The 26,752-nt window shown below is 30.0% G+C and overlaps 1 protein-coding gene across 2 annotated transcripts; it reads right to left on the bottom strand.

Moving 5' to 3' along the window:
- Positions 1-640: 640 nt before the first annotated feature.
- On the bottom strand, positions 641-25,977 carry LOC148197303 (uncharacterized). 2 transcript variants are annotated; one of them, XM_088093313.1, is made up of 14 exons: positions 25,719-25,977; positions 25,511-25,612; positions 19,811-22,888; positions 16,956-17,189; positions 16,139-16,849; positions 15,110-15,922; positions 13,890-14,633; positions 12,939-13,763; positions 11,651-12,394; positions 10,702-11,529; positions 8,009-8,755; positions 7,071-7,898; positions 6,636-6,696; positions 641-913 (listed from the first exon to the last, which is right to left on the bottom strand). In XM_088093313.1, exons 3-13 carry the CDS (start codon positions 22,820-22,822, stop codon positions 6,679-6,681), a joined length of 9,504 nt encoding a protein of 3,167 aa, XP_087949439.1. In that variant the 5' UTR covers positions 22,823-22,888; positions 25,511-25,612; positions 25,719-25,977; the 3' UTR covers positions 641-913; positions 6,636-6,678. The 2 variants fall into 2 exon arrangements, with proteins under 2 accessions (XP_087949439.1, XP_087949438.1); XM_088093312.1 differs by having other exon boundaries at positions 19,811-23,071.
- Positions 25,978-26,752: the final 775 nt, after the last annotated feature.

Here is a 26,752-nt window from a genome sequence, read left to right on the forward strand (position 1 = left end):
AACGTATTTTCGGTAGTCCATTCTACTCCCTTAAACATAAGGCATTACGAAAATACATGACAGATATCATAGAACATATACACTCTCACAGAATCCATTTGACATTATAATCCTAGAAGACACCCCATGAGAGCTCATGTTTCTTTATCAACAACGGTTAAAATAATAATATATATGAATATTTACAGCCACATCGTTTTTACAAATATCCATTTTTGCGGATAAGTAATATGTACAGCTTATCCCTTATCTCGTTTACTCTTCCTCTCCTTTCCTTTATATTCTTACTTAGTCTCCACAAGGATATGAGATAACTACAATAATTAACACCTAATTCAATTCACAGCCTCAAGTTATCAAACCTTTGGTGGTTCTCACCACCTTCAACATGACCTTTCTGCAACTTCATATATAACTATATACATTGCCTTTTCCTAACATTTTACTCGCAGTCACCCTCACGCAGGTCTATTTGAAACCTGATAGAGATATGTCTCTCTGTGATGAAATACAATTATATCCCAGCCCACCCCTTCCAAAGCCATGCCCCAAAAATATACAAAGAATATAAAACTTAAAAATAACAGGGGTAGCAAATTAAAAATAAAGGACTAAATTCCTAAAAGCAGTAAATAATGGATGATCTTAAATTCTCAATTCAAACACATTTTTCTTAAGGGATGGCAGAGATGACATTGTTACGAAGTTCAATCTTCATAGTATTTTAAGTTCAGGACTAACATGCATACAGAATATAACTAACTTAATCCCATACAATAGATGGCCATGTATATTTGTATTTCAAGCATTTCAAACAACAAAAAAGAGACTTAGAATAAACTTTTGTTCATGATACTTGTATCATCATTGTTCCCTCCGCCTCTGAGATTGCAATGCGGAAATCACAGCTAACCTAACAAAAAAATATAAATAAAAGCACAATTATATGTACAGAAGCTTAACTAATTTGTTTCAAATAAGTAATCAAATTCATGCAATGACAATAAATGAGAATTATATTCAACCATTCTGATGGGGCATACAGTTCCTTGTAAATAGTTATGAAAAGGTATCTGGTAAGACAGCATACTCTTACTGTATTTCTTATATTTACAGTGATCCATGTGTAGTTGGCAACCTAATTTATTCAAATGAAATCCTAAGTATTTTAAAAAGAATTCTTTTTATTGTTTTGAGATTTAATGTCCGATCTTATCTTTTAATGTGTCTCCACTTATTAAATAAGAGAGACAATTAAGAGAAATGAATAAACACGGGTGTCCATACTTTACTTTTCATGTAACGAAATTCATCATACTTATCTTTTGCTTATTTTAAACTAGTTATTATAAATAACCGGTTGGTTTATGAGCATTGTTACATAGGTTAATGTTGGGAAACAGCGGTACTTGTTCCCTCCTCTGCTAACCCAAAATAGGCACTATGCGGAAGCGTAGATTTACAAGAGTAGAGAAGAATATATGACACCAAGATTTTTACGTGGAAACCCTCTCGGTAAAACCACGGGACCTTGTCAAGAAAAATGATCTCAATTGTAAAAGTAGGATTACAAAATGTTTCTCTCAATTTCTGAGGATCTCTCTATGAATCTCATCCTCTCGGATGGTATACAAATCTCTTTGTATAGAACTCTCTCTTTCTCTCAAAGAGGAATACAAAAAACTCTAACTCTCTCTTGATTTCTTCACTTAGAAGTGGATTCACCTCTCTTTGGTGTATCTTTGGTATGTCTTTGGTGTGTCCTAGCTCTTCTCCTCTCCATCCCTTTTATAGATGGGTTGCACACATTTTCTAATGCAAAGTCATAAGACATGAACCAAACTTTGGTGGTTGCCTAACTTTGTAGGTGCCTAACTTTGCCTAATATTGTAGGTGCCTAATTTTGGTGTAGTTGAAAACATTGACCCTTCATTTATGGTAGGTTGGTTCCATTTGGATTTTATACAACAGTTAACCTGTCTGTATAATTGATAATTGTTTTATCAGTTATATTCTTCTTTATATAACTCTTCTTCTCTCTGTTTTTAATCACTAATAATAAAATAAATATTTTCTTCCTTTTGCACCGTTTTGCCTCTTTCTCCTTAATTATATGGTATTTAGAGCGAAATTTTTTCTCCATGAGTTCGTCATCTTCCGCCACTATCAACTCTGATTCATTTCCTTCCTCTTCCAATTTTTTTCCTCATACTTTTCATATCCCAATTTCTCTAAAACTTGATGATGACAATTTTCTTCTTTGACACCAATAAGTTCTTGCCATCATTGGACGACTAAAATTGATGAAGTTCTTGGATAGATAAGTGACTCCACTAGTGTTAAATGGGTTTTTAACGTCTAATATTCACAGTCAGCTAAAAAAAGTTAACTTAAAAAATGATTAGTTATATTTTTTGTAAATAAAATGACCAATTAAACATCAGACCTTTCATAGAGCCGACGTCATATGTACTTCAGATTGTTCAAGGGGAACTCAAGTCTAATTCTTATTAAAATTTTAAAAAAACTAGCTGGAAAAGAATGTTTTCGAAGAGTTTGACGTCGGACAATCAAGGAGCCAACGTCATAATGCATTAGACGTCGAATAGTCAACTGGTTGTCTAATAATTTTTAAATAATTAAATAAAATCTTCTTGAAAAGACCTTTCCTGTATCCTTCAGTTGATTCACATTTCAGCTATGTGTGAAGTTGTCGACATTTTTGCCAAACCAGTTTCAAGATCTTCCTTTGCTACACTATTAGAAATAAACTTATGCACTAGTACACTAAAGGGAAACGACAGCGATTATTTTCGCTTATATGCAGCGGTTCCACAACCGATGCATATACAGGCGAGACAAAAAGGGGTAGGCTTTTTGCCTCGGTTCTGAACCGAAGCAAAAAGGTGTGTGATTTTGTCTCGGTTCAAATCCAACCGAGGCAGTAGAGGTTTTTTTTTTCACCATTTGCCATATGAGTTGTTAGCCCTTGGCTACAATCCATCAATGCCTACCACTCCATCTCACACCACCATCATCAAAGATTCCACTACAAAGAACAAAGAACGAGAACGACGTGCTCCCACCACCACCTGCAGAGAATCAAACTCCACCACTCCTGCAGAGCATCAATTAAACATAAAACAACCCAAACAAAATTAGAAAAAGGAGATGGAAGGAAGTTTCCTCCTTCGCTGCGAATCAGAACAAAGAGAAGAAGAACGAGAATGACCGCCCTTGCGCCCCCGGCGCCACGTCTTCGCCGCGCCTCAATCACGCCATTGAAGATCCCTTCGTCGCGCCTCCATCAGAGTAGAGAAGAGGAAGGAAGGGAAACAAAAGAAAATGGGAGAAAAGAGAGGAGCGACGCAACTTCTATCTCTGTTTGCGAAATTTAACCCTAAACACATGTTATTACCTCGGTTATTTTTTTAACCGAGGCAATAAAGGTCTACGGCCTCGGTTCTATAAAGAACCGATGCCTAAACGCTCTCAAAAAAATAAAAAATAATTACAAAAATGTCAGCGTGCCAGTTTTAGGCATCGGTTCCTTTTGAACCGAGGCATATACCTTTGCGCGATAATTACAAAATGTCACCGCACCAGTTTTAGGCATCGGTTCTTTTTGAACCGAGGCATATACCTTGTGCGATAATTACAAAAATGCCACCGCACCAGTTTTAGGCATCGGTTCTTTTTGAACCGAGGCATATACCTTGCGCGATAATTACAAAAATGTCACCGCACCAGTTTTAGGCATCGGTTCTTTTTGAACCGAGACATATTCATTTGTGATAACTACAAAAATGCCACCCTGCCATTTTTGGCTTCGGTTACAACTTAACCGATGTCAAATGCGCGAGTTAAAATCTTGTTTTTTACTAGTGATGGTTGTTCATTGATATTATTTTCAAGGGTCTTTGAGTTTTATTATAACTTTTATCTTTTAATTAAATATGAGAAATAATAATTCGTAACGAAAATTAAATGGAACATTAGTAGATATTGAATATAAGTTATGACGACCATTCTCCTAACTTATAATTTCCGTTATCATATTTTTTTGTGTAGAGTCAATATCTTTCTTCAAACTGAATATCAAAACGGACATATCCTTAATTTTTCATCATCCATATCTCACAATAATTTTAAGGGGTATTACAAAGTGTAATCTGTTTGTATAAGTTTGAGGGGAGTAGGGGTGGGCAAATAGAACTGAACTGCACTGTACTACTAAAATCTGTACTGAACTAAAAACTAATTTTTATAAACTGAACTGAGCTGTAAATCAGTTCAGACAAACTGAATTGTTTTTTGTTTTATCAAACTGGACTGAACTGAACTATACTAAATTGTACTAAACTACAATATAAACTAAACTGAACTAGTAACTATACTAATTTTAAACAAAATTATACTAATATTAAACTCAATTGTACTAGTTTTTAAACTGAATTGTACTAGTTTTTAAACTGAATAGTATAATAATACATGTTCTTTTTAATTGAAATTTATTTTAATATTTATTTTATTTTATTCATAAGTGTCTTACAAATTAACTTTTTAATTATTTGATATTATTATTTTCTATTTTATTTATATTTCTTTTATTATTATATGTGTATGAAAATTATTTTATTATTTATTTATTTTATTTTATTTTATTTTATTTTTTATTTTTTATTTATATTTATTTTGTCATGAATATTATTTTACTTTTATATTTATTTTTTTAATTTTTTATTTATATTTTTTTGTTTTATATGTGTATATAATTTATTTTATCTTTTTATCTACTTATTTTATTTTAAAATAATTTTTCATTTATATTTATTTTATTCCCTCGTAAAATTGTTTTATTAATAAATTATTTATTATTTATATTTTATTATGTAAAATTTAAACTAATATTTATTAATTACTATAATATAATAAAAGATTATACTAGAAAAATTACTCTTAATAAAACGTTTGTTAATTTTTTTGTCATTTGATATTTCTATAATATTAATTATTTTTGCTACATTACTATTTTTGTGATATTTCATTATATATTCATTTAATAAATTTAACGTTAAAAAATATATTTTAGTTTTAGTATGTAAAATACTATCATTTAAAAATAATAATATTGATATTTATTTTAAAGTAAGTTGATTTTTAAAATAAATAGTTATTTTACTGTGTGTGCTTATACACATTTTAATATCATTAAAAGTTTTTTTAACATATTTTTACATATTTAATAATATGTTAAAGAATATAATATATTTAAAGTATTATTTTTTTATATAATCTTTTTTTTATGATTTATATTACTTAATCATTTAATAAAATTAAATTTAAAAAAATATATTTTACTTTTATTACTTAAAATAATATTATTTAAAAAGTAATATATGTTTATTAATAAAAAAATATAAAAATCTGTGATAAAAAAATTTTGTCTTAAAAAATTCATTATTAATTTTTTATTTGAATGATTTCTTTTTATTAATATTTTATTATTAAATAATGTTTTCTTAGCAAGACGGAATAATTGAACGGGAACTAAAGAAGAGAAAAGAATAGATACAGTTCTCACAGTTAACTGAACCGAAACTGTTATAAGTTCAGTTTTTAAAAACTAAACCATAAAATAGTATACTGAACTTTTAGTAAAAGTGGATCAGTTTTTTTAAGTATAATATAGTACAGTTAACTATAGTACAGTACAGATCAGTTATTTTTGCCCTGCCCTAGAGGGGAGGTATTGTATAGTGTAATGTGTTTGTATAACTGATAAGTGTTTTATGAGTTATCTTCTTCTTTACATAACTCTATGCTCTCTGTTTTTAATCAATATAATAGAATAATACTTTTCTTCCTTTTGCACTCTTTTCTCTCTGTCTCCTTAATAAGCATTTTAAGCTCATTAAACAATGGAATATTTATGATATATGAGACAGAAGTAATTTAACAATATAATGAATATGACTTTTGAAGATATTTACCATGTAAATATCTCAAAGAGCAATGAGAAACATATATAAGTTGCTAATTTTGGATAAAATATGCATTTTACCCAAAATTAATGAATTTCCGCTAGAAAATAATTTTAAAAGATTAATCATTTTCACAATGTTGATATAAAAAGAAAGAGAGAATTTAATTGTTTCGAGAGATACAAAAATTTATAATGAACGAATTTTATTGTATTACTTTTAATGTATAACTGCAATTAAATTTGAAACAAAATAAATAAATCTCACACAATCATAATAATAGAATTAAGAGTATAGTTATACCTAAAAATATATAACTACTCTTCAAATTTATGTATACAACGAAAGAAAATATATAATTTTGGGTGTGGCATTAATTGGTAAGTGCTCTCCAACTTGGACACATAAAATGCGATTGTATCTTTGCAATATATTATTGAAAATATAACATTGGGAATTTTGAACTTTGTGAATCGTTGAATGCGACTAATCTTTCTATTGTTTTATTTAGTCATTAATTTCATTTTCTAGGGTTGTATATAAATATGAAGAAAGGGAAGTTACGGTGAATAAAATATCAAACACTATTAAGATTTAAAAGGGAAGTGAATTTGCAGTATGGTTGAGATGCAGGAATACATATATACTTACCAAATGGTAGAGGAAGAAGAACTCCAAACGCTCATTACTGTCATCATGACTGATGGATTACCTGAATATATGAAAAATAGTGAGTTAATAGGAAAAACTTTATATAAAAGATTATAATGAGATCTTACTCAATTTACTATGAAAGTTTTGATATTGTATTGAAAAAAAAAACTTTCAATTTCAATTACGAAAAGTGCTAGGAATACACTGTTTGACACTATCTTCTGAATGCTCCATGTTCTATTTTCTCAATTACGAAAGGTGTGAACATTAACAACACACTTTATTATATCTAAAACTCATTGAGTATTGGAAAATAACAGATTGCATCAAAATAACGGACATGCAGCAATGAGTTTCATTATCGTGAGTGAAGAAATGACTTGGGATATATAACATCATTCTATTACTAAAATATTATTAATGAGTTCTTACCTGATTGTGAAACAACTTTTGGATCATTGTGTTAAGATCATCGTGAAATGTTGAATCAGAATCTTTTGATGTTTGAATCTTCAAAAAGTTTGGCACTTTAATGACTCCTTGAGAGAAAGTTATCATATTGGGACATTCAGCTACCATCACGTTTTTCAAATATGAGCATTGCAAAGTGGCATTCCCTGGATAAAAGCTTACTAGCTTTGGTAAGGAATTCAGCTTAATTGATCTGAGCCGTACAAATACTATCTCATCACAACCATCTTTATCCTCCTTTTTCACAATTTCTTTGATTGATTCACACTTCTTTATGCTTAGAGTCTCAAGTTTCACCAAACTTTTGAATGTTGCAAATGTGAATAAATATTCCATCTTTTCACAGAGCTTCACATATAAATATTTAAGATTGATGAATGACACTGCACAAGAAACCATGCTTTCTACTCGAGGGCAAGTGCGAAGGCTTAACAATTCAAGCTTTTTGGAGTATGGTAGTACCCACGTGTGCTCTAAACCTACACACTCTAACTCACTTAATTCGAACAGAAATAAACGTTTCAATCCAGCAAGTACTTTGTCGTGAACTTGAAGCTTTTGAGAGGGAAATATCTCCTTCAGACCAGAGCATTTTTGTACTCTAAGAGATTTTAAATTATGTAGCTTGTGAAAGAAATCAAAAGGCAAACTATCTTTCCCATTGTTATCGTCTTCAAAGGATAGTATAAGAACTTCTAATTTACAAAGAAGGTCTTGTGGCAACCGTGCATCACTCATTAGCTTAATGTTTTCCTCATTGAGTGTCAATCCCACCGGTTTGGGAGAAACCTGACAATTGAAGTCAAAACAATTCAAAAGACGATGTGTTGATGTTAGTTCGATACTATAAAGAGAAAAGGAAAGGAAACACAAAAGGTTAAATTATAATGCTTCATTACCTTTTCAATCGAGAACAAAGGTTGTTGTAGTAAGTTAGTTGGAGTCTCTAAAGCTTCTTTTTTATTATCATCATCAAAGCTTGATCGGAATACCTTCAGCTTAGGACAACATTCCACATATAACCTATCTAACAAGAGACATTCTAGATTATGCTTTCCAGGGTAAAAGCCACTCAACAATGGCATGTTTTCAAGATTTAGATATGACAAACAAGGGAATTCAAACGTTATTGTCGTTCCATGTTCCATTTCATCTTCCCTTCCAACTATTTCTACCATTTTCTCACACTTCTGTATATCAAGTGTCTCCAACTTCCTAAGATTTTTGGCAAGTGATAAAGGGAACAATGTTACTAGGCTTCCACAATCATCAACCTCTACTTCTTGCAAATTATGAAAGCTGAGAATTCCTGAGGAAGTTTCCTTCCATACATGTTTCAAATTTGACAAGTTCTTTAAAGTAATTTTTTTCAAGCCAAAAACTACTCCCTTCGTCTTGACCTCACTCTCGTCAATGTCGAATATTATTTGCATTGCATCGGATTCTTTCACATTCAATTCTTCTAAGTTCTTCAAGTAAGGAAGTACATGAGATGGAATTAAAATAGTTCTATTGCATGTTGCATCAAATTCCAATTTCTTGAAACTACCAAAGAAATTGTCTGAAATAGCAGGTTTTATGTGCTGAACTCCTGTCATCTCAAGATATTCATCAAGAATCATTCGCTTTGAATATTCCATAAATTCCTTCCAAGTCAAGAAACTCAACGTCAGAGTAATGGACAAGTTTCACATGCTTGATATTTGATTATGATCACTTGGATTTTTGAATGAATACTTAAGTCACATTTTGGTAATAGGCCTGCAGCTTATTTATTTATTCATTTATTTTTATAACAGGTGTCAATTATCTAAGATATAAAAAGATAAAAAAATGAGAATAAATGATGGCTAACGGTTTTCTGACCAAAATGAAAAAAAAAAAGTTATAAAAGGACAATGGAATGATAACAAGTAACTTTGTTTTGAGAAATAGACCGACCAGTTGAATCGAAAAATCGATTAACTCATTCAGTGTTTGGCCTTTTAGAATTACAGACTCAATCTCCAATCGAATTGTTCTATAGTATTTGGTCCATTACACTTTCAAATCCGATCTCCAATTGAATGGATCAAAAACTGGAAAACTTGAACAAAATCGGCTTCAAAAATTACAGTTTTGTCCTGAAGAATTAATTGGAATTTTTTAAAAATGTTTTATAAATTTTATTTTGAAATTTCCTTAAAAGTAAAAAACCTAAAATGTTTTGTATTTCTTTTTAGAAACCATTTATTTTTAAATGATATTATTATGTACTGTTGAACCTTAAACCTAAATACTTTGAAAATATTTAATTTTTATGCAAATTTTGAAAGTTATTTTTTCATTTTTAATTTTTTTTAAGTTATGATATTATATTTTTAATGTTATTTTTGTATATTATTTTATATTGTTTTATTTATTAATACTAATTTCAATGACCGTTCAACTATATGACAAGTTTAACCAGTAAACCTTGTGATGTCCCGAATGGTTTGGTTCCCGAATGGTTTGGTTTTCAAAGCATAGAATGACCACATAACGGTTTTAGCCCATGCAAACTCAACATGTAGAAAAAATTGAAGGTAATTTTCAATTCATATTTTTTCAAATTTCAAAAGTATGATTTTTCAAATTTCAAAAATAATTTTAGTCCACTAATATTAGTGTTTGGAAATTAAAATAATATTTTTCAAATATTAAAGATTATTTCTTTTTTAAATTTAAGAGTCCAAAGCTACATTTATCTTAAATTTCTATTAATAAAAGCATAATCAGACCTTCTTTTATTGAGAGAGAGATTAAAAGAATAAAAATATTCAAAAAGAACAACACTATATGTCATTAATATTTAGGATAGTTTTTAGAGAAAAATAAGTAAGTTTAAAACAAATTTAATCATATAAGTGAATTATCTATTTTTTAAGACATACCTGATCAGATCTTTAAAAAGGAGAGGAGAGAATAATAACGATAGAATGTTTTGGGCTCATAATTAAAGCGGAAGATCCTATGAAAAAAAAACTTGCATGGGGATTTATTTAGTTTAATTAAAACGAAAGAAATATAAGGCCAAGAGATCCAATTAGAATGAAGGTAGGAAAATAATAAAGGACAAGTACAAAAGGATAAAAAAGAAATGTGTTGTTTAGGCTCAGTAAAAGAATGAGCAAATATATATGAAAAAAAAGAGAAAAAAATATACAATATATAAACCAAGTAAAAGAAAGCAAAATATTTGTTGAATTTCGACAGTAAATGTATAAATGGGGAGAAAAGGAAGCTGAAGAAGATGAAGCAAAGTAAACATGGGATACTTATAAACTTATAAAATCAATAGGGTGACTAATGTAACAACTTAATCTTTTAAAATTTACTATAACAGTAAAACTAATTAACTTCTAATATTTTATTGTCAAAGGCATCTTAGTCAAAACTAATTCATAAATTAGTTATATTTTATATTAAGAGTGGGTCATTTCGAAGCTAATTAACTTTTTAATTTATCTGAGTGATTATTAAGTCTCCTGACAGTTTATAATTGAATGTTATGTAACAACTTTTTAATTTTTCAGCTGGCGGTAATAATTGAATTGAGAGAATGAATTCTTACCTCTTGGTGAAACAATTTCTCGATAGTTGTATTGAGATCGTCATGGAAGGTTAAATCAGAATCCTTAGATGTTTGAATTCCTGAAAGCATTGGCACTTTGATGACTCCTTCAGAAAAAGTTATCATACTGGGACATTTAACTACCATGACGATTTTTAAATACGAGCATTGCAGAGTGGCCTTCCCTGAATAAAACCTTACAAGTCTTGGCAATGATTCCAGCTCGATTGATTTGAGTCGTCCAAATACCATCTCAGCACAACCATCTTCGTTTTCATCTTTAATAATTTCTTTGATTGACTCACAACTATTTATGATTAGGGTCTCAAGTTTCACCAAACTTTGAACTGTTGCAAATGTGAATAAATACTCCATCCTTTCACAGAGTTCCACTCGCAGTTCTTTAAGATTGATGAAAGACACTGCACAATGAACTATTTTTTGTAACTGAGGGCAATTCGCAAGCTTTAACACTTCAAGCTTTTCAGAGTACGGTTGTACCCAAGGGTGTTCTAAGCCCACCAACTCTAACTCTTTTAGATCTATCAAGAGTAATTTTTTCAATCCCGCAAGTCCTCCATCGTGAACTTGAAGTTTTTGAGAGGGAAATATCTCCTTCAAACCAAAGCATTTCTGTATTACAAGACTGGATAAATTGGGTAGCTTGTGGAAGAAGTCAAAAGGCAAACTATCTTTCTCATTGTTATCATCCTCAAAGCACAACCAAAGAGCAACTATATTGCAAAGAATGTGTTGTAGCAACTGTACTTCTCTAAATAACATAATGTTTTCTTCATTGAGTGCCAAATGCTTTATGTTGGGAGAAACCTAACAATTAAGGACAAACAAATTCAAAAGAAAACGTGCATGTGTTGTAAGTTAAAAGCATTAAAAGGAAAATGGAAAGAAAAGGAAACTCAAAAAAGTGTAAATGTTGATTCTTCGCTACCTTTTCAACTGAAAACATAGGTTGTTGCAGTGGGCTAATTTGAGCCCCTATAGCTCCTTTCTGATTTTCATCAAAGTCTGATGTGAATAGCTTCAATTTAGGACAATAGCTCACAAGTAAGGTTTCTAATACCGGACAATCCAGATCATGCTTTCCAGGATAAAAGCAACTCAAGAGTGGCATGTTTTCAAGAAATAGCCACGACAAACAAGGGAGTTCAAACATTATTTTGGTTCCATGTTCCATTCCATCTTCCTTTTCAGCTATTTCTAACAGTTTTCCACACTCGGTTATTTCAAGCTTCTTAAGTTTCCCGAGATTTCTTGCTAGGGATGAAGAGAACAATGCTATCAAACTTCCACAACCATTAACAACCACTTCTTGCAAATTATGAAAGCTGATAATTCCTGTGGAATTTTCCTTCCATACATGTTTCAAATTTGACAAGTTGTTTAAAGTAAGTTTTTTCAAACTAGAGACTATTCCCTTTGTCTTGTCCTCACTCTCATCAATGTCAAATATTACCTCGACTGCATCAGAACTATGCACATTCAACTTTTCTAAGTTCTTCATGTAAGGGAGTACATGAAATGGAATTACGATAGCTCTTTTGCATGCTGCATCAAATTCTAATTCCTTGAAACTACCAAAGAAATTGTCTGAAATAGCAGGTTTTATGTGCTGAACTCTCGTCATCTCAAGATATTCATCAAGAATCATGTGCTTTGAATGGTTGAAAAACTCCTAAAAAAGCAAGAAATTCAATATCAGGTTATAAGATCACTCAGATTTACCTTTAGGAGGCCAAAAAGTACACCAAATTTTTAAAGTACACTAAATAATATAATATATTCTAATTGATTTAAGGTTAAGAGAAGAGTATTTTATAACACAGGAGAAAAAAGTAGTAATGTAATACAAAAGAAGATTATTTAGTTTACATACAAAAATTTAATTAGGATAAGTAATTCTCACCTTTTCATGAAATAAGCTTTGGACAGTTGTGTTGATATCGACGTGGAAAGTGAGAAAAGGATATGATGGATATTAATGAGTAATGTTAGTAAAACATTTAATTCATATTTGTGTACCTAGTAAAATAATTGTTTTAAAATAGTTATCCTTCAAACAAAACCTATTGCTAAATAATATAATATATTATAATTGATTTGAGGTTAATTAAGAGAAGAGTATTTTATAACACAAGGAAAAAGAAAGTAATGTAAAAAAAAAAAAAGAAGACTATTTAGTATATATAAAAAAATTAAGTAGGATAAGTAATTCTTACCCAATGCAATAAGCTTTCGACAGTTGTGTTGAGATCGACGTCGAAAGTGAAATCAGAATCTTCGGATGTTTGAATTCCCGAAAACATTGCTAGTTTTATGACTCCTTCAGAGAAAGTTATCATATTGGGACATTCAGTTACCATCACATTTTGTAAAGATGGGCATTGCAAGGTGGCATTTCCTGAATAAAAGCTTATTAGCTTCGGTAAGTGTTTCAGCTCAATTGATCTGAGTCGTCCAAATATTATCTCATCACAACCATCTTCCTCTTCATTTCTTGCAATTTCTTTGATTGATCCACAATTATCTATGATTAAGGTCTCAAGTTTCATCAAACTTTTGAGTGTACCAAATGTGAATAAATACTCCATCCTTTCGCAGTGCATCACAAATAAATATTTAAGATTGATGAATGACACAGCGCAAGAAACTATTCTTTCTACCAGAGGGCACTCGTAAAGATATAAGACTTCAAGTTTTTCAGTGTATGGATGTACCCACGTGTGCTCTAAACCTATACACTCTAACTCACTTAATTCCCACAAAATTAATTCTTTCAATCCGGCGAGTACTTTGTCGTGAACTTGAAGCTTTTGAGAGGGAAATATCTCCTTCAGACCAAAGCATTTCTGTACTACAAGCCATTCTAAATTGGGTAGCTTGTGAAAGAAATCAAAAGGCAAACTATTTTTCCCATTATTATCATCCTCAAAGGATAGTATAAGATATTTTAATTTACAAAGAAGGTCTTGTGGCAAACTTGCATCACTCATTAGCTTAATGTTTTCCTCATTGAGTGTGAGTTCCTCCAGTTTGCGAGAAACCTGACAATTGAAGTCAAAAAAATTCAAAAAAAGATATGTTGATGTTAGTTAGATGCTATTAAGAGAAAAATATATCAACGAATAGAAAAGGAAGCACAAAAGGATTAAATTTGAATGTTTTGTTACCTTTTGAATCGAAAACAAAGGTTGTCGTAGCAAGCTTATTGGAGCCTCTAAAACTTCTCTTTTACTATCATCATCAAAGCTTGATCTGAATAGCTTCAGCATAGGACAAAATCCCACATCTAATTTATTTAACAAGGGACATTCTAGATGATGCTTTCCAGGGTAAAAGCAACTCAACAGTGGCATATTCCAAAGACCTAACATGGTTAAACGCGGAAATTCTAACATTAATGTCATTCCATACTCCATTTCATCTTCCTTTCCAACTATTTCTACCATTTTCTCACATTTCTTTATATAAAGTGTCTCCAACTTCCCAAGATTTTTGGCGAGTGATAAAGGGAACAATGTTACCAGGCTTCCACAACCATCAACATCCACTCTTTTCAAATTGGAAAAGCTGAAAATTCCTTGGAGATTTTCCTTCCATACACATTTTAAATTTGACAAGTGTTTTAAAGTAAGGTTTTTCAAACGAAACACCATTCCATACGTCTGGATTTCACTCTCATCTATGTCAAATATTAGTTGTGCTGATTCACATTTCTCCACATTCAATTCTTCTAAGTTCTTCAAGTAAGGTAGTACATGAGAGGGAATCAAAGTATTTCTTTTACATGCTTCACCAAATTCCAATTTCTTCAAACAACCAAAGAAATTGTCCGGAAAAGCAAATTTACCACGTCGATCTTTCCTCTCGGGATAATCAACAAGATTTATATCCTTTGAATATTCAAAAGAAACCTTAAAAAGAGGAGAAACTAAATGTCAGATGTACATGACAATCAATGATTGAATAAATATATAAAAAGTCTTTTATACTAATTCTTATGGTATATGTGACCCGCACTTTAGTTCATTATATAATTTGTTATAAAACCAAATTTGGAAAAATGAAAAAAGTGGAAATTGTTTCAAATAATTTGAAGAGTATATGATAAAGGTCATCGTTTACACAAATTTGATTGTGAAATTATGCTAGACATTTGGATATCAAATCCAACTTGATAATACAATCCATAAACCTTGACCTAATGAAACTAGGAAATAAATTACTTAAATATGTACAAAACGACATAATGTCCATGCTTCATATTATTTATGTTTTGCAAAAGAATTGAATTATTAGTTATGAACATTTTCAAAGAAATTAACATTAAATTATCTATGGAGTATGATGCAATGAAAATTTGTGATGATCAACATACTTTAATGCATACCTGGTTTGTGAAATGTGTTTGTAGAGTGGCATTCAAATCACCTTCCCAATACCATTTGTCTTTTTCTCCTGCTTCAACATGTACTTTTTGTAGCTTTGGAGCACTTTGAACTTCAGATAACTTTCTCATTTGAGGGCATTCACTTACTACTAATTTTTCTAGTAGTGGGAATTTTAAGTCACACTTCTCAACATTAGAGAAATTTGTGAGATTTTGTAGAGACACCAATTCTAATGATTTTAATTGTTTAAACTCAACCTCTTGTACTTTTTCCTCTTCATTTTCTGCAACAATTTCCACAATTAATGGACATGAACTTACCTTCATCGTTGTGAGTTGATTTAAGGTTTTAGCAGTTGAGAGTGTCATTAAATTCCTCATCATACAGTTCACCACTTCTAAGGATGTTAAGTAACTAAAAGATACCGAGGATGATGCTAGATTTCTCAATTTTTTGCATCCACTGATGATTAAGCGTTCTACCCTTTGAAGAAGCACATCATGCTCAAAACCAATCTCCTCTAGAAACCACATGCTACGTAATTTTAACTCTTTAAGTTGCATAACACCACCTATTTTTTCAGGTGAACTAAGACTTTCACGAGTAGAAATTCTTTTCATGTGACAAAGTCCCAATGTTAAACTTTTCAAATTGGGAAGTCTGTGAAGAAACCAAAAGAGAACTTCATTATTCTTCAACCGGTACAAAACAAGTTCTTCTAGTTTGTGCATTCTGTGAACATTAACAATGTATTTTTGCAACCACTCTGCTTCCTTCAAGCTCACCGACATGTATTCCAAATTATATATTGCCTAAATAAATTAATAAAAAGACTTATTGTTAGTATTAAAGCATACTAGTTGAATCATAATTTATTATTTTGATTTAAGAAATAAAAGACGTAATCTCACATCCTTCTTAAAGGTTGAGGATTCACGCTTTTCATAAAAAACAGGACATATTCTATATTTCCAAGAACAAGCTTCAAAAAAGAACTTCTGATTTGTATCTGAAGGAACTTTATGTACCTTTTTTGTTGCTAAAACAATTGGTTGTTCTGATGAATTTGTGATTTCTGAAGTCAATCCTTTGAGCATGCTACAGTCGACTATTTTCAATTTCTTTAATGGTGGCCACTCTAAAGTATGAATTCCTGAGTAGAAACTCCTCAATTCATTCAAGTCTATTAATGATAGAGTATTTAGATGAGGAAATTTAAAGGTGATAGCAGTTGCACTTGAATGTTTGTCCAAAGCAATAATCTCTGTCATTGCCCAACAATCCCATATCTCAAGGACTTCTAGTTTTTGTAGGTCATTGGCAATAGAAACTGGAAAGAGATATTTCAATTTTGGACTCTCATCAACTCTTATGCTTTGCAAATTATTACATTTGAGTATTTCACCAGTGTCACCCTTCCATACGTTCACCAAATTTGGCAGGTTTTCTAGAAATATATTACCCAAATTTGCTTCAATAATATCACAAGTGTGCGGAATATTTGCAAAATCAAATATGTTTTCAACCAATTTGCAATCTTTAACTGTCAAGCTTTGAAGGCTTTGCAATCTTTGCCCCATATAATTAGGAAAAATTGTAACAAGTTTATGGCACTCTCTTATCATCAAAGAGTTCAAATTACTAAAGGAATGTAAACCAATATCAGATTTCCAAATTGTACAGAGTTTCTCCATGCAGATAATCTCCATTTTCTTCAACTTAGGAAAAACATCAATATACTGTTACAATAAAAATACTTTATAGGTGAGCAATTAAAAGACCTGATTACTTAATATATCAAACAACAAAGGATAACATTAATCAAACTCAATATTAAACACACACCTCTGCATCTTCCGGACGAAATATATCTTCCATCATTTCACATTCACTAACAAAAATGCTTTCAAGATTCACCAAACTTTCAGCAATAGAGAATGATAGTAAATACTTTAAATTACCGCAATCGGTCACATTCAATGTGAGCAAATTTTCAAAACAATGGTCATATTGATCTCTCCATATCTTTTGGATGTTGATTGAGGATAATTCCAACGATTCTAATCTGGGGATTATAACCTGTAAGAGCACATAAAATGTCATAACAAGAAGATTTCATTTCAAAAGATATGTTTTTCCCGAAATGTTAAATTATGATGCAACTTCTATAAAGTTCAAAAAAAAAAACTAGAATTAAATGAAGTTCTAAGTAACTTTATGTGGTGAAATTTTTCAATATGCTCAAGTAACTTTATAAAACATAATAAAGTTTAGTTCCATAAAATCAATCACTACCTTATGTAAAACTCCTCCATTACCCACCGTTTCCAAATCTACCTTCTACAACATATATTTACTACAATGCTACTCACCTCACTAAGCTTGTCAAACTCTCCTTAAATTCTAATAGTGTTACCAAAGTTACACATGGTAATCTAGTAGGCGTAGATGTAATACCCAACTATTTCTAAAAAAGACTTTACTACTATATTCCGTATCAATCGCAAAAATTTTCAAAGAAATGGCCAATATGGATCCTTCTTCGTCTACTTTTGTACCTATTTTTATTGGATAAAATTATGATTCACTAGTGTAAAAGGAGCTTTTAACAATGGTTAAAATGAACCTTTGAAGATGGTTCAACCCATCGTCATAAGTTTAAACAAAAATGTCATTGTTGATGTTATTTTTCCAAGAGTAAGGAATGACGTAATTGTCAAAGAGGTGTGGAGCACATTATAAAAAGCCACGGTGTCAACACTATAAGAAATTTGAACTCATGGAAATTGGTTCTTGGAGCATTCACTATTTCATATTTCACTATAAGAACCTCGAGCAACATCTTTCTTAGGCTACTCGAGATTCTAATGATGGAACAAATGGAAATTGATTCTTGGATTGGGATGCAATAAGGACATGGCCAAAATAATAGCAACTTGAGGGATATTGGGCACTTTGTCAAAGTGAAAGTTCAATCAAGAAACAACGCACTAATGGAGTCAAAAGGAAGAGGTATTGATGTGGTGGAAACATAGAAAGGGATGTGACTAAAAAAGATTTTGGAAATAATTGCATGTAGTTCACCTAATATTATTTACGGATTGTTTAGTATGTAACTTATCCAATATTATCTACAATTTTCTTTTTATTTAATTCACCCATGAATTATGTCCTATGTAACATAACATAACTATGTATTTTGAATAAATTATCTATGAATTATTTTATATGTAACTTATACGGATTATTTCATATTTCATATTTCATATATGTATTTCACTCAGAATTACATACAAAATAATTTATATGTAATCTTTTATGGATTCTATTATTTATATATAATTTCGTATGTAACGTTTTATACAGTTTTTGTGTATGTAAGATTAATGACGTCTATATTACATGCAGATTTTTCATATGTAATCCGTGAGTAATATCTAATTACATACCGATTTTATGCAATGTACTGATTCTGTCCATGTAGAAAAAATTGATTTTTTTGTTGTAGTGGGAACTCGAAGATTGTCCATATGAAAAATATATCATTGAATTTAAATGGATTTATAAAGCAAAACTAAATCCCTACGGCAGCTTACAAAAGCATAAAGCTAGGTTGGTAGCAATCTAGAATTGCCTATAATTAGACATTCACCTAGTTGCTCACCTGGACACAAGAGCTCTAATAGCTCATTTAACACAAAAAGATGGAGCATTCACTAGTTGGATTTCAAATAAGCTTTGTAAATGATGTTCTTGAAGAAGAAATATATGTGGTGCAACAAAGAGGATTTGTAAGCAAATTTGATGAAGCTAAAATGCTAAGGCTAAGAAAAGTTCCATATAACTTAAAACAAGTTCCTCCAACATGGTATAACATAATTAATAAGCTCCAATTAAGGATTTCAGATAAGCAAGAATAAGTCAACATTATACATCAGGACTCAATGTCAGTTTGATACTTTTGTTGTTTCTCGTAAATGATCTTATCTACACATAAAACAATAAGAAGATGATGATGGAATTCAAACAAGACATGATAAAAACAATCAATATCACCAACCTTGAATTGATGAACTACTTTCTCGACATAAAGGTCAACCAACAAAAAGAAACAATATTTATCTCAAAAAATAAAAATATTTACACTTTACCAAATAAGTTCAAGATGCATGGTTTCAAATATGTTTATATGCACACACCTCCTTCCCACTCTCCTCCTCTCTCGGTATATATATATATATATATATATATATATATATGCACACACATTATCCGAGCAATCTAAAAAAATAAGTTAAATATTCTTTTTTCTAAGAACCTATTATAGAAAAGTTCTGAAAAATTATAAATCATTATAAGTCTCTCTCTATAAATTGAGGCTTATAATGATTTATATTTTATATATCACATACATATATATCTTTCATTGTATATACAAGTTCATAAACTCAATACAGTTTCTTTTCATTAGAGCAATTGTTACCTTATTCAAAACTACTCCACATTCCTCATCATCTCTGAAGTTTCCTTCTATAATATATATTTACTAAATTACTATTCATCCCACAAAACTCCTCAATCTATCCTAATATTCTAACATGAAAAGAAATTAAATGAATAGTATTTTTATGCTTCTTTTAAGGCAATAACAACATACAAATTAAACATTACACATGTAATTATGATAAGGTTTTACGAACCTTTTCATTGAAGAGTGGAAGGCAAGAATTGGTGACCCCATGCTCAGCGTTAGTAACAATATTTGTGTTCTCGTGGCCTTGCAGCAATGGTACACTACCAAGCATCTCATCAACGGCATATAAACAAATAAATGTTGGTAAAGACTTTAATGTTAATTGTCGTAACTTGGGAAACTCAATCATCTCATCACTCATAGTTTGAGTTTGAGTTTGTCTTTCTTTTGAAACTATCTCCTTCAAAGAATCACAGTCACACACTTGCATTGTTTCAAGCTTAGTGAGGAGTCTAACCATGCAAAATGGGAAAAGGTTTACCAATTTAATGCATGTTTGAATCTTGATGACCTTTAAATTGCGGAAAGAGGTCTCTACAAGCTGATTGTCACATATTATTTCCAAATTATCCAATTTGTAAAGCCATATGGACTCTAATTTTGGAAAAGCGGCTAAAGAGTGAAACCGCTCCCTTGGATTGATAATATACTTAATGCCAAAATTGTTTACAATGGATAAATGTTTCAAATTTGGAAATCCTTCAACATTTAATTCATAGAAAATATCTTCAACATCATTGAGTTCTCCCAACAACAAACATTCAACACTTTTGAACAACATTTTAATCCATTTTTCAGAATGAATATCAATACCTTCTTTTAGGTTTAATGCCAAAAATTTCACCTCCTCATACTTGTCAGGGACTTTGAATTCTCCCACTTTAAGCAAGCTAAACAAGTTGAATTCACCAATAACAATCTTGTAACTATTCAACCTGTCAAAAAACAAATTCTGCGGAAAATGTGAAGAACTGTGGATGTGTATGTCAAGATTTTGTAATTGATTCAAGCACCTCAACTCAGAGAGACTAGCACTTTCACTTTTCATATTCTCTTCAGCCTCCCATATAATCAAGTTGTCTCTGATATAAAACTCCTCTAAAATGGCCATCCTCGGTATGATATTGGAAGTTATTTGTCTTAGTTTTAGGCAATTGCTTATGTCAAGAAATTGAAGCTTATCCAATTGCCCAAATTCAAGAGGCAAATTTTCTATATTAGATCCTGAAAAAGTAAGGATTCTTAAATTCTTCAACTCACCAATGATTGATAGGTTCTCTCCTAAAGTGCATTGCTCCAAACAAAGCATTCTCAACTTTTTTAGGCATTTAATTGATAAAGGTAAGCAAGATAAATTAATACCAGTCAGTATCAACACTCTGAGTCGAACCATAGATTTAAAAAATTCATTTGGTATTTCAAAAGATTCATTTTTATTGTCAATATGTAAGACTTCAAGTCGAGGACAATGTATACTCTCAGGAAGCTCATCATTGATGTCACAGAAGTGTACAAAAATGGCAGAGTACCTTTCAAAGTCATTTTCGTGAGGCCACTCATCAAGTATTGCCTTTTTCATATAAAGCACATGTTTTTCCTTGGATGATATTGAAAGAGCAACATCTCGCACAATGTCATGCATGTTGAAGCGGTCAATAGAATAACTTTTCACCAACAAACTCCATTCTTCTAGCTCTTGTATCATCTCCTTTATTCTTCTCTTCGCATCTGTAAATGTGTGGACGCCTGGAAGTAACTTCAAACCAACACAGAATTTCACCAAGTCCATAATCAAAGCATCATTTCCCATTCTTGCACACTGTAAGAAAATACACTTAAGCTCCTCATTTTTTAGATGATCATAGCTCAACTTTATCGAGAAGTCAGTAAATCCCCATTCTGATGTAAAATTTTGTCTTTTAATTTGTTGACAGACATCTTCCCATGTGGATAAGCTTTTATTCTTTAGTGTCCTTCCTATGGAAACTAAGGCTATTGGAAACCCAGCGCTCCATTTGGCAATTTCAATAGCATTCCTATCAAACTCAGAATTTTTCACACCAGCAACTTTCTTAAGCAAAGTCTCCGATTCCTTTTCATCAAGGACTCCTACCGGAAAAATTGAGCTTTCTTGCACATCCATTTCATTACATAATACTTGTTTATATCTAGATGTTAGAAGAATTTTGCCTCCTCTATAATCGTTAGACAACTTTTCCCTTTTCATCTTATCCAAATCAACTTTTGACAACTCTTTCATTTTTGTCTTATTATAACCAAAATCAGATATGTCATTGTTGGAACCAAAATCAGACATGTCATTGACTTCTTGTTGGCTTGCATCATCATTACATGGAATCCCAAGTTTATTAAAGTCCAATCCACCCCAAAGATCATCAAGGATAATAAGGGTGTTCTGCTTTTCATTCTTTAACCTCTTTCGAATACGATCTGTTATTGCAATCTCACTTTCCCCTTCCAATTTCATTCCTAGTATGCCAGCAATTTGCTCTTGAATTTTTTTGAAGTCAGGATTTCGTGTAATATTCGCTATGATGACTATCTTGAACAACTTTTCTCGAGCTTTCTTAGCAATTTCTTTGACTAAAGTGGTTTTACCCACACCACCGGGCCCATAAACTCCAATCATACCAACTCTAGAGTCTTGCAGTGCTTTCATGATCAACTCCATAGTTTTAGTTCTTGATGCAAAGCTTTCATAACCATTGTTTGAAAAAGTAGCATCAATGGATGGAAATTCTTGGTACGAAACATTCTCAAAAGAAGTTTTCCAAAGCTCACCTCCTGTGATTTCCTCAACCATCTTTGTAGCATTTCTACCCAGTTGATACCTCATTCGGAAATTATTTGGAAAGAAACCAATTGAGCAAATTGTCTTTGCATGACATTCATCATTAATATAACTTTTATATTCTTTTATCTTCTCATCCATTAGCATTAAGCAATGTTGAACGTCATTTTCAATTTCTTCTCCATTCCTTAGTGCACTATCAACTTGATGTTGTAGTCTCTCCTTATTATGTTCCAACTTCTCAAGGTAAGATTCCAACTCTTTAAATTTGTCTTTGTAATTAAAAAAGTAACCCACTTGTCGTTTGACCACACTTACTGTAATATTAAGTGCACTTTCTGTAGCTGTAGAGACAATTGGATCCATGGTCCCTTGATAATGGTCGTTTTCGTCTTAATTGTTTGCTTATTAGTACGATTAGTCCTTTTTCTCCTAAATAATACAAATGCAAAATTTCATTTATAAATATTAAAATAATTTATAAATAAACACAACATTAAAAGGGCATCATAAGGTCGTTAATGAAAAATGAACAAGTTACATTTATAGTCACATTTCTAGGTGGAGTGGCGTCTATTATTTCCAATGTCACCTGTATACTCCATCGAGTGGTATCTAGAAATAATCATCGAGTGATATGTAGAAATAATGACAAAAATATTGTGTTATAAACTTATACGTAGATAAAATTCGTGAAGAATAGTTTTACTCACATATAATTGATGACAATCATTTTAATATTCATCTATAAGTGTGGGTATTATATTACTTATACCTACTTATATTTAGTATTCGCAAAAAAAATAATTAAAATTTATTTATATTTTATTAAATTAAATTTAATTAAAATTAAAATTTAATTTATATTTTGTTAGGTTAAATTTGATTAAAATTAAATTTTTTATATTTAATTTAATTTATATGATATTATATATTTTTTATTTAGATTTTATGTTAAAAATTTATATTTTTTTTTTCAAAAAAGATATCTTGATAAGGAGACAAGAAACTAGTTGGATTTATCTTTGCATGTAGCATGTGTGTCCAGTCCAATCTATTGTCATTCTTATTAGTATCTATTATTGTAAATTAAGATTTTTTAGCTGTGTTTTGAGTGTTTTTTTTTTGGCTTTTATTTAAAAAATAAAACCTAGTATGTAAGGGTTATTGACGTCAACTTATAACATAGACATAATTTATTTTATTGTGCTTAATTAGGGGTTCACATAGTCTTTATATTTATATTTTTGTTATAAAATTACAAAGTAAGTAAACTTTGAGTGTAAATATTAGTATATTACGAGATACATTTTGATCTTTTATTCTATTTCTAATTTTTGGTCTATTTTTATCTTAGTTAATTAGGTTTCTTTAATAAGTTATATAAGTAATAAAACTTTTAACACTATTTTTAACTAAAAATATAAATAAATAAAAGATTCAATACAAATTTGATATAAAATTATATAATTTTTATTTAAATTTTAAAACTCAATTAGTTCTTTATCATTTGTTTATCCATACATTCATTATTTTCAAATTTGGTGATAGGGTATTTTTTTGTTAGGTTGGATTCCAATTGGGTATGAAAAGTCCAACTTAGTTATACTCGTTTTCTCTCACTTAATCTAAGAGGAGAGAGGTCTTTTAGGTGGAGAGAGTATGAAAAAGTCGTAGTCTTTGGAAGAAAAAAAGATAGATAAAATTTGTTAACAATTTCACCTAATCGTCTTTATAAAATTGTGATTGTTGCTTCATTCACCATTAAATTACACTGAAAGTTTTGTAGCACGTTGGTGACATATAGTTTATTAGTTTGACCGTTGAGATCGTCAATTTAAAATTTCTGAGTAGGGAAATTTGTCTCTTACAGTTGCTTCTTTTTTTTTTGTTGCTCTGGTGCATTGGTCGATTTTAATCACTTGTTTGTGGTCTTTTACTTTATTATACCCATATTTGATCTTAATGAATTATATGATTAATTGGTTTGTGTCTGTGAGTTTTTACTTCTCACGAAAGTTTTCTCATGTTAAAAATATTAGTGTTCTTTTATAATTATTGTTGCTATTTTATTATTGTTACTCCTCATAAATATTTGCAAGTTTAGAAAAATTATTATTATTGTTGTCCTAAAATGATAGTTACAACAAAGACTAATAACTTTTATGAATTATGATTTGTAAATCATATCAATTGTATAATATGAATAAATCGAAATAAACAATTTGTGGTATCTAATATTGAAAATTTAATTTTTAACTTTTATTTTTATAGTATTATATTAATTATTTATTTTATTATAATAAACAAAAATATTAATATTAACAAAAAAATTAAATGTACTTGTCATAACCTTAACTGGGTTTTCTCTGGTGCTTGATTTCATATTAGATCATATAACCAGAAATGTAAGATTTCATATTAGATCATATACCCAGAAATGTAATATCCCGAAAGAAAATTTTAAAAAATTCTAATCCTTTATAAAAATAAAAATAAAAATAAAAACACTCAATAAGTGTTGATAAATTGTGGAGTGTTGGGCCAATGTCTCTTAGCGCAAAGAAAATAACAATTGAAATAATTGTGGGGTTGGGTTGGTGGCTGTCTAAAGTCAATGATGTGTGAATTCATGAAGTCTTTCTACTTACTTTTTTTTTTTATTAATTGTTTAAATTTTTTTTTATCATAATGTGCTTTTCTAAATATAAAATTTAAATAATTTATTTATGATTTCAACAACATATTCATATTTGAGAGTATCAAAGGATGCATCACAAACAAATAAAAAGAGCACACAAATATAACAATTTTAAACAAATTCAATGCCTTTCTTGTTCCTATTCTTCCAAATATTTATTCTTAAACAAGAAAGATGCTCACAAAAATAATTTTAATATTAGCCATAATTTAAACTAAGTAAAGGATAATGAACATAAATAATAAAAAAAATAGAAATATGAAAGAAAAAACTGTACTGCAAGTCAGTCACTGAAGCTGTAGATACATGACTTTAGATATATAGAGAGAGAGGTTTATATGATAATGTTTTACCTTGTATGAATTTGACAGTTCTGACTTAATGCATCTGAGTCTTTTAGAGGGTTCTTTGGAGAAAGAAGATGTTGTAGAGTTTGGTGAAATAATTCTTAAAGCCTTGTAATTAAGAAAAGTTGAAGAAGTTAAATAATGAAAAAGGAAGGAAGAGATGTGCAAACTAAAAAGTGTGCTGAGTAAATACTGTGAATAGAAGAAGACTTACAGATTGTGTTGCACTGAGCTTATCTAAGAAAATGAGTTTCTGCAGAGGATGAAAGTTGGTAGTTTGAAGAGTAGGGGGTTTTTTCTAACAGAGTTGAAGATGTAAATGAGTTTCTGCAGAGGATGAGGGATTTGAAGAGTAGGGTTCTTTCTAACACAGAGTTGAAGATGTGAACCAGATTTTAGGAGAAGAAAGAGAGTGTTGGTGTTGTTTTACGATAAATAAATAAAGATGAATATATGGTTTGGTTAGTTGTGTTGTGTGTAGGTCCTCTCATTTGTTCTTCTTCTGATGTTCGTCTGGTTCACACGAAACATATCCCCAAATTGTTTATAGATGTGGATATTTATCAAACTTTTTTAAATAAAGTATTTGTACATTATTTTAAAATATAAACTGAAATATTTTTTTTTATCTTAAAAATATAATCTAAATAAATTATGTAATAAAATATCAATATAAGTAAAATTAATTTGAAAAAATGAACTTAAATAAGTTGTACTATAAAAATAAAAATATAAATAAAATTAATTTCTTTAATAAATAATTTTATAAGTATAATTAAAAATATAAAATTATAACATCATTCAACTCCCAATAATTCTTCTATTATTAATATTTTTTAAATAAATTTATTTTAATAATTTAATTCTAATAAATGGATGATTGATACCTACCTGTATCATGTATCCATAGGTAAATTTTTATTTGTAACACCGATAATAAAATCACTATATATAATATGTATCTATTAGAAACATATGTTTTATATGTTATAAATTTAAACTAAAAAATATAGAGACGTGATAACAAATGAAATTAATATAAAAACTTTCTTTATAAATAAATTAGTATAAAATTTGAATATTTTAAATATAAATTTTCTCATTGTTTTGATTTTTTATCTTTGACGTAAAGTTAGAAAAGTTAACCAAGCATAAGTGTTCTCATTAATTAAGTAAAATGTCATTTCACTCGTCAAAAGTTTAGGTCCACTCTATTGGTCCATTTGTATCATAAATGGAAACTCAAAG

Source organism: Vigna umbellata, chromosome 6 (genome assembly GCF_029865625.1).
Source record: "Vigna umbellata cultivar VRB3 chromosome 6, Vumbellata_1.0, whole genome shotgun sequence".
Taxonomy (NCBI): Eukaryota; Viridiplantae; Streptophyta; class Magnoliopsida; order Fabales; family Fabaceae; genus Vigna; species Vigna umbellata.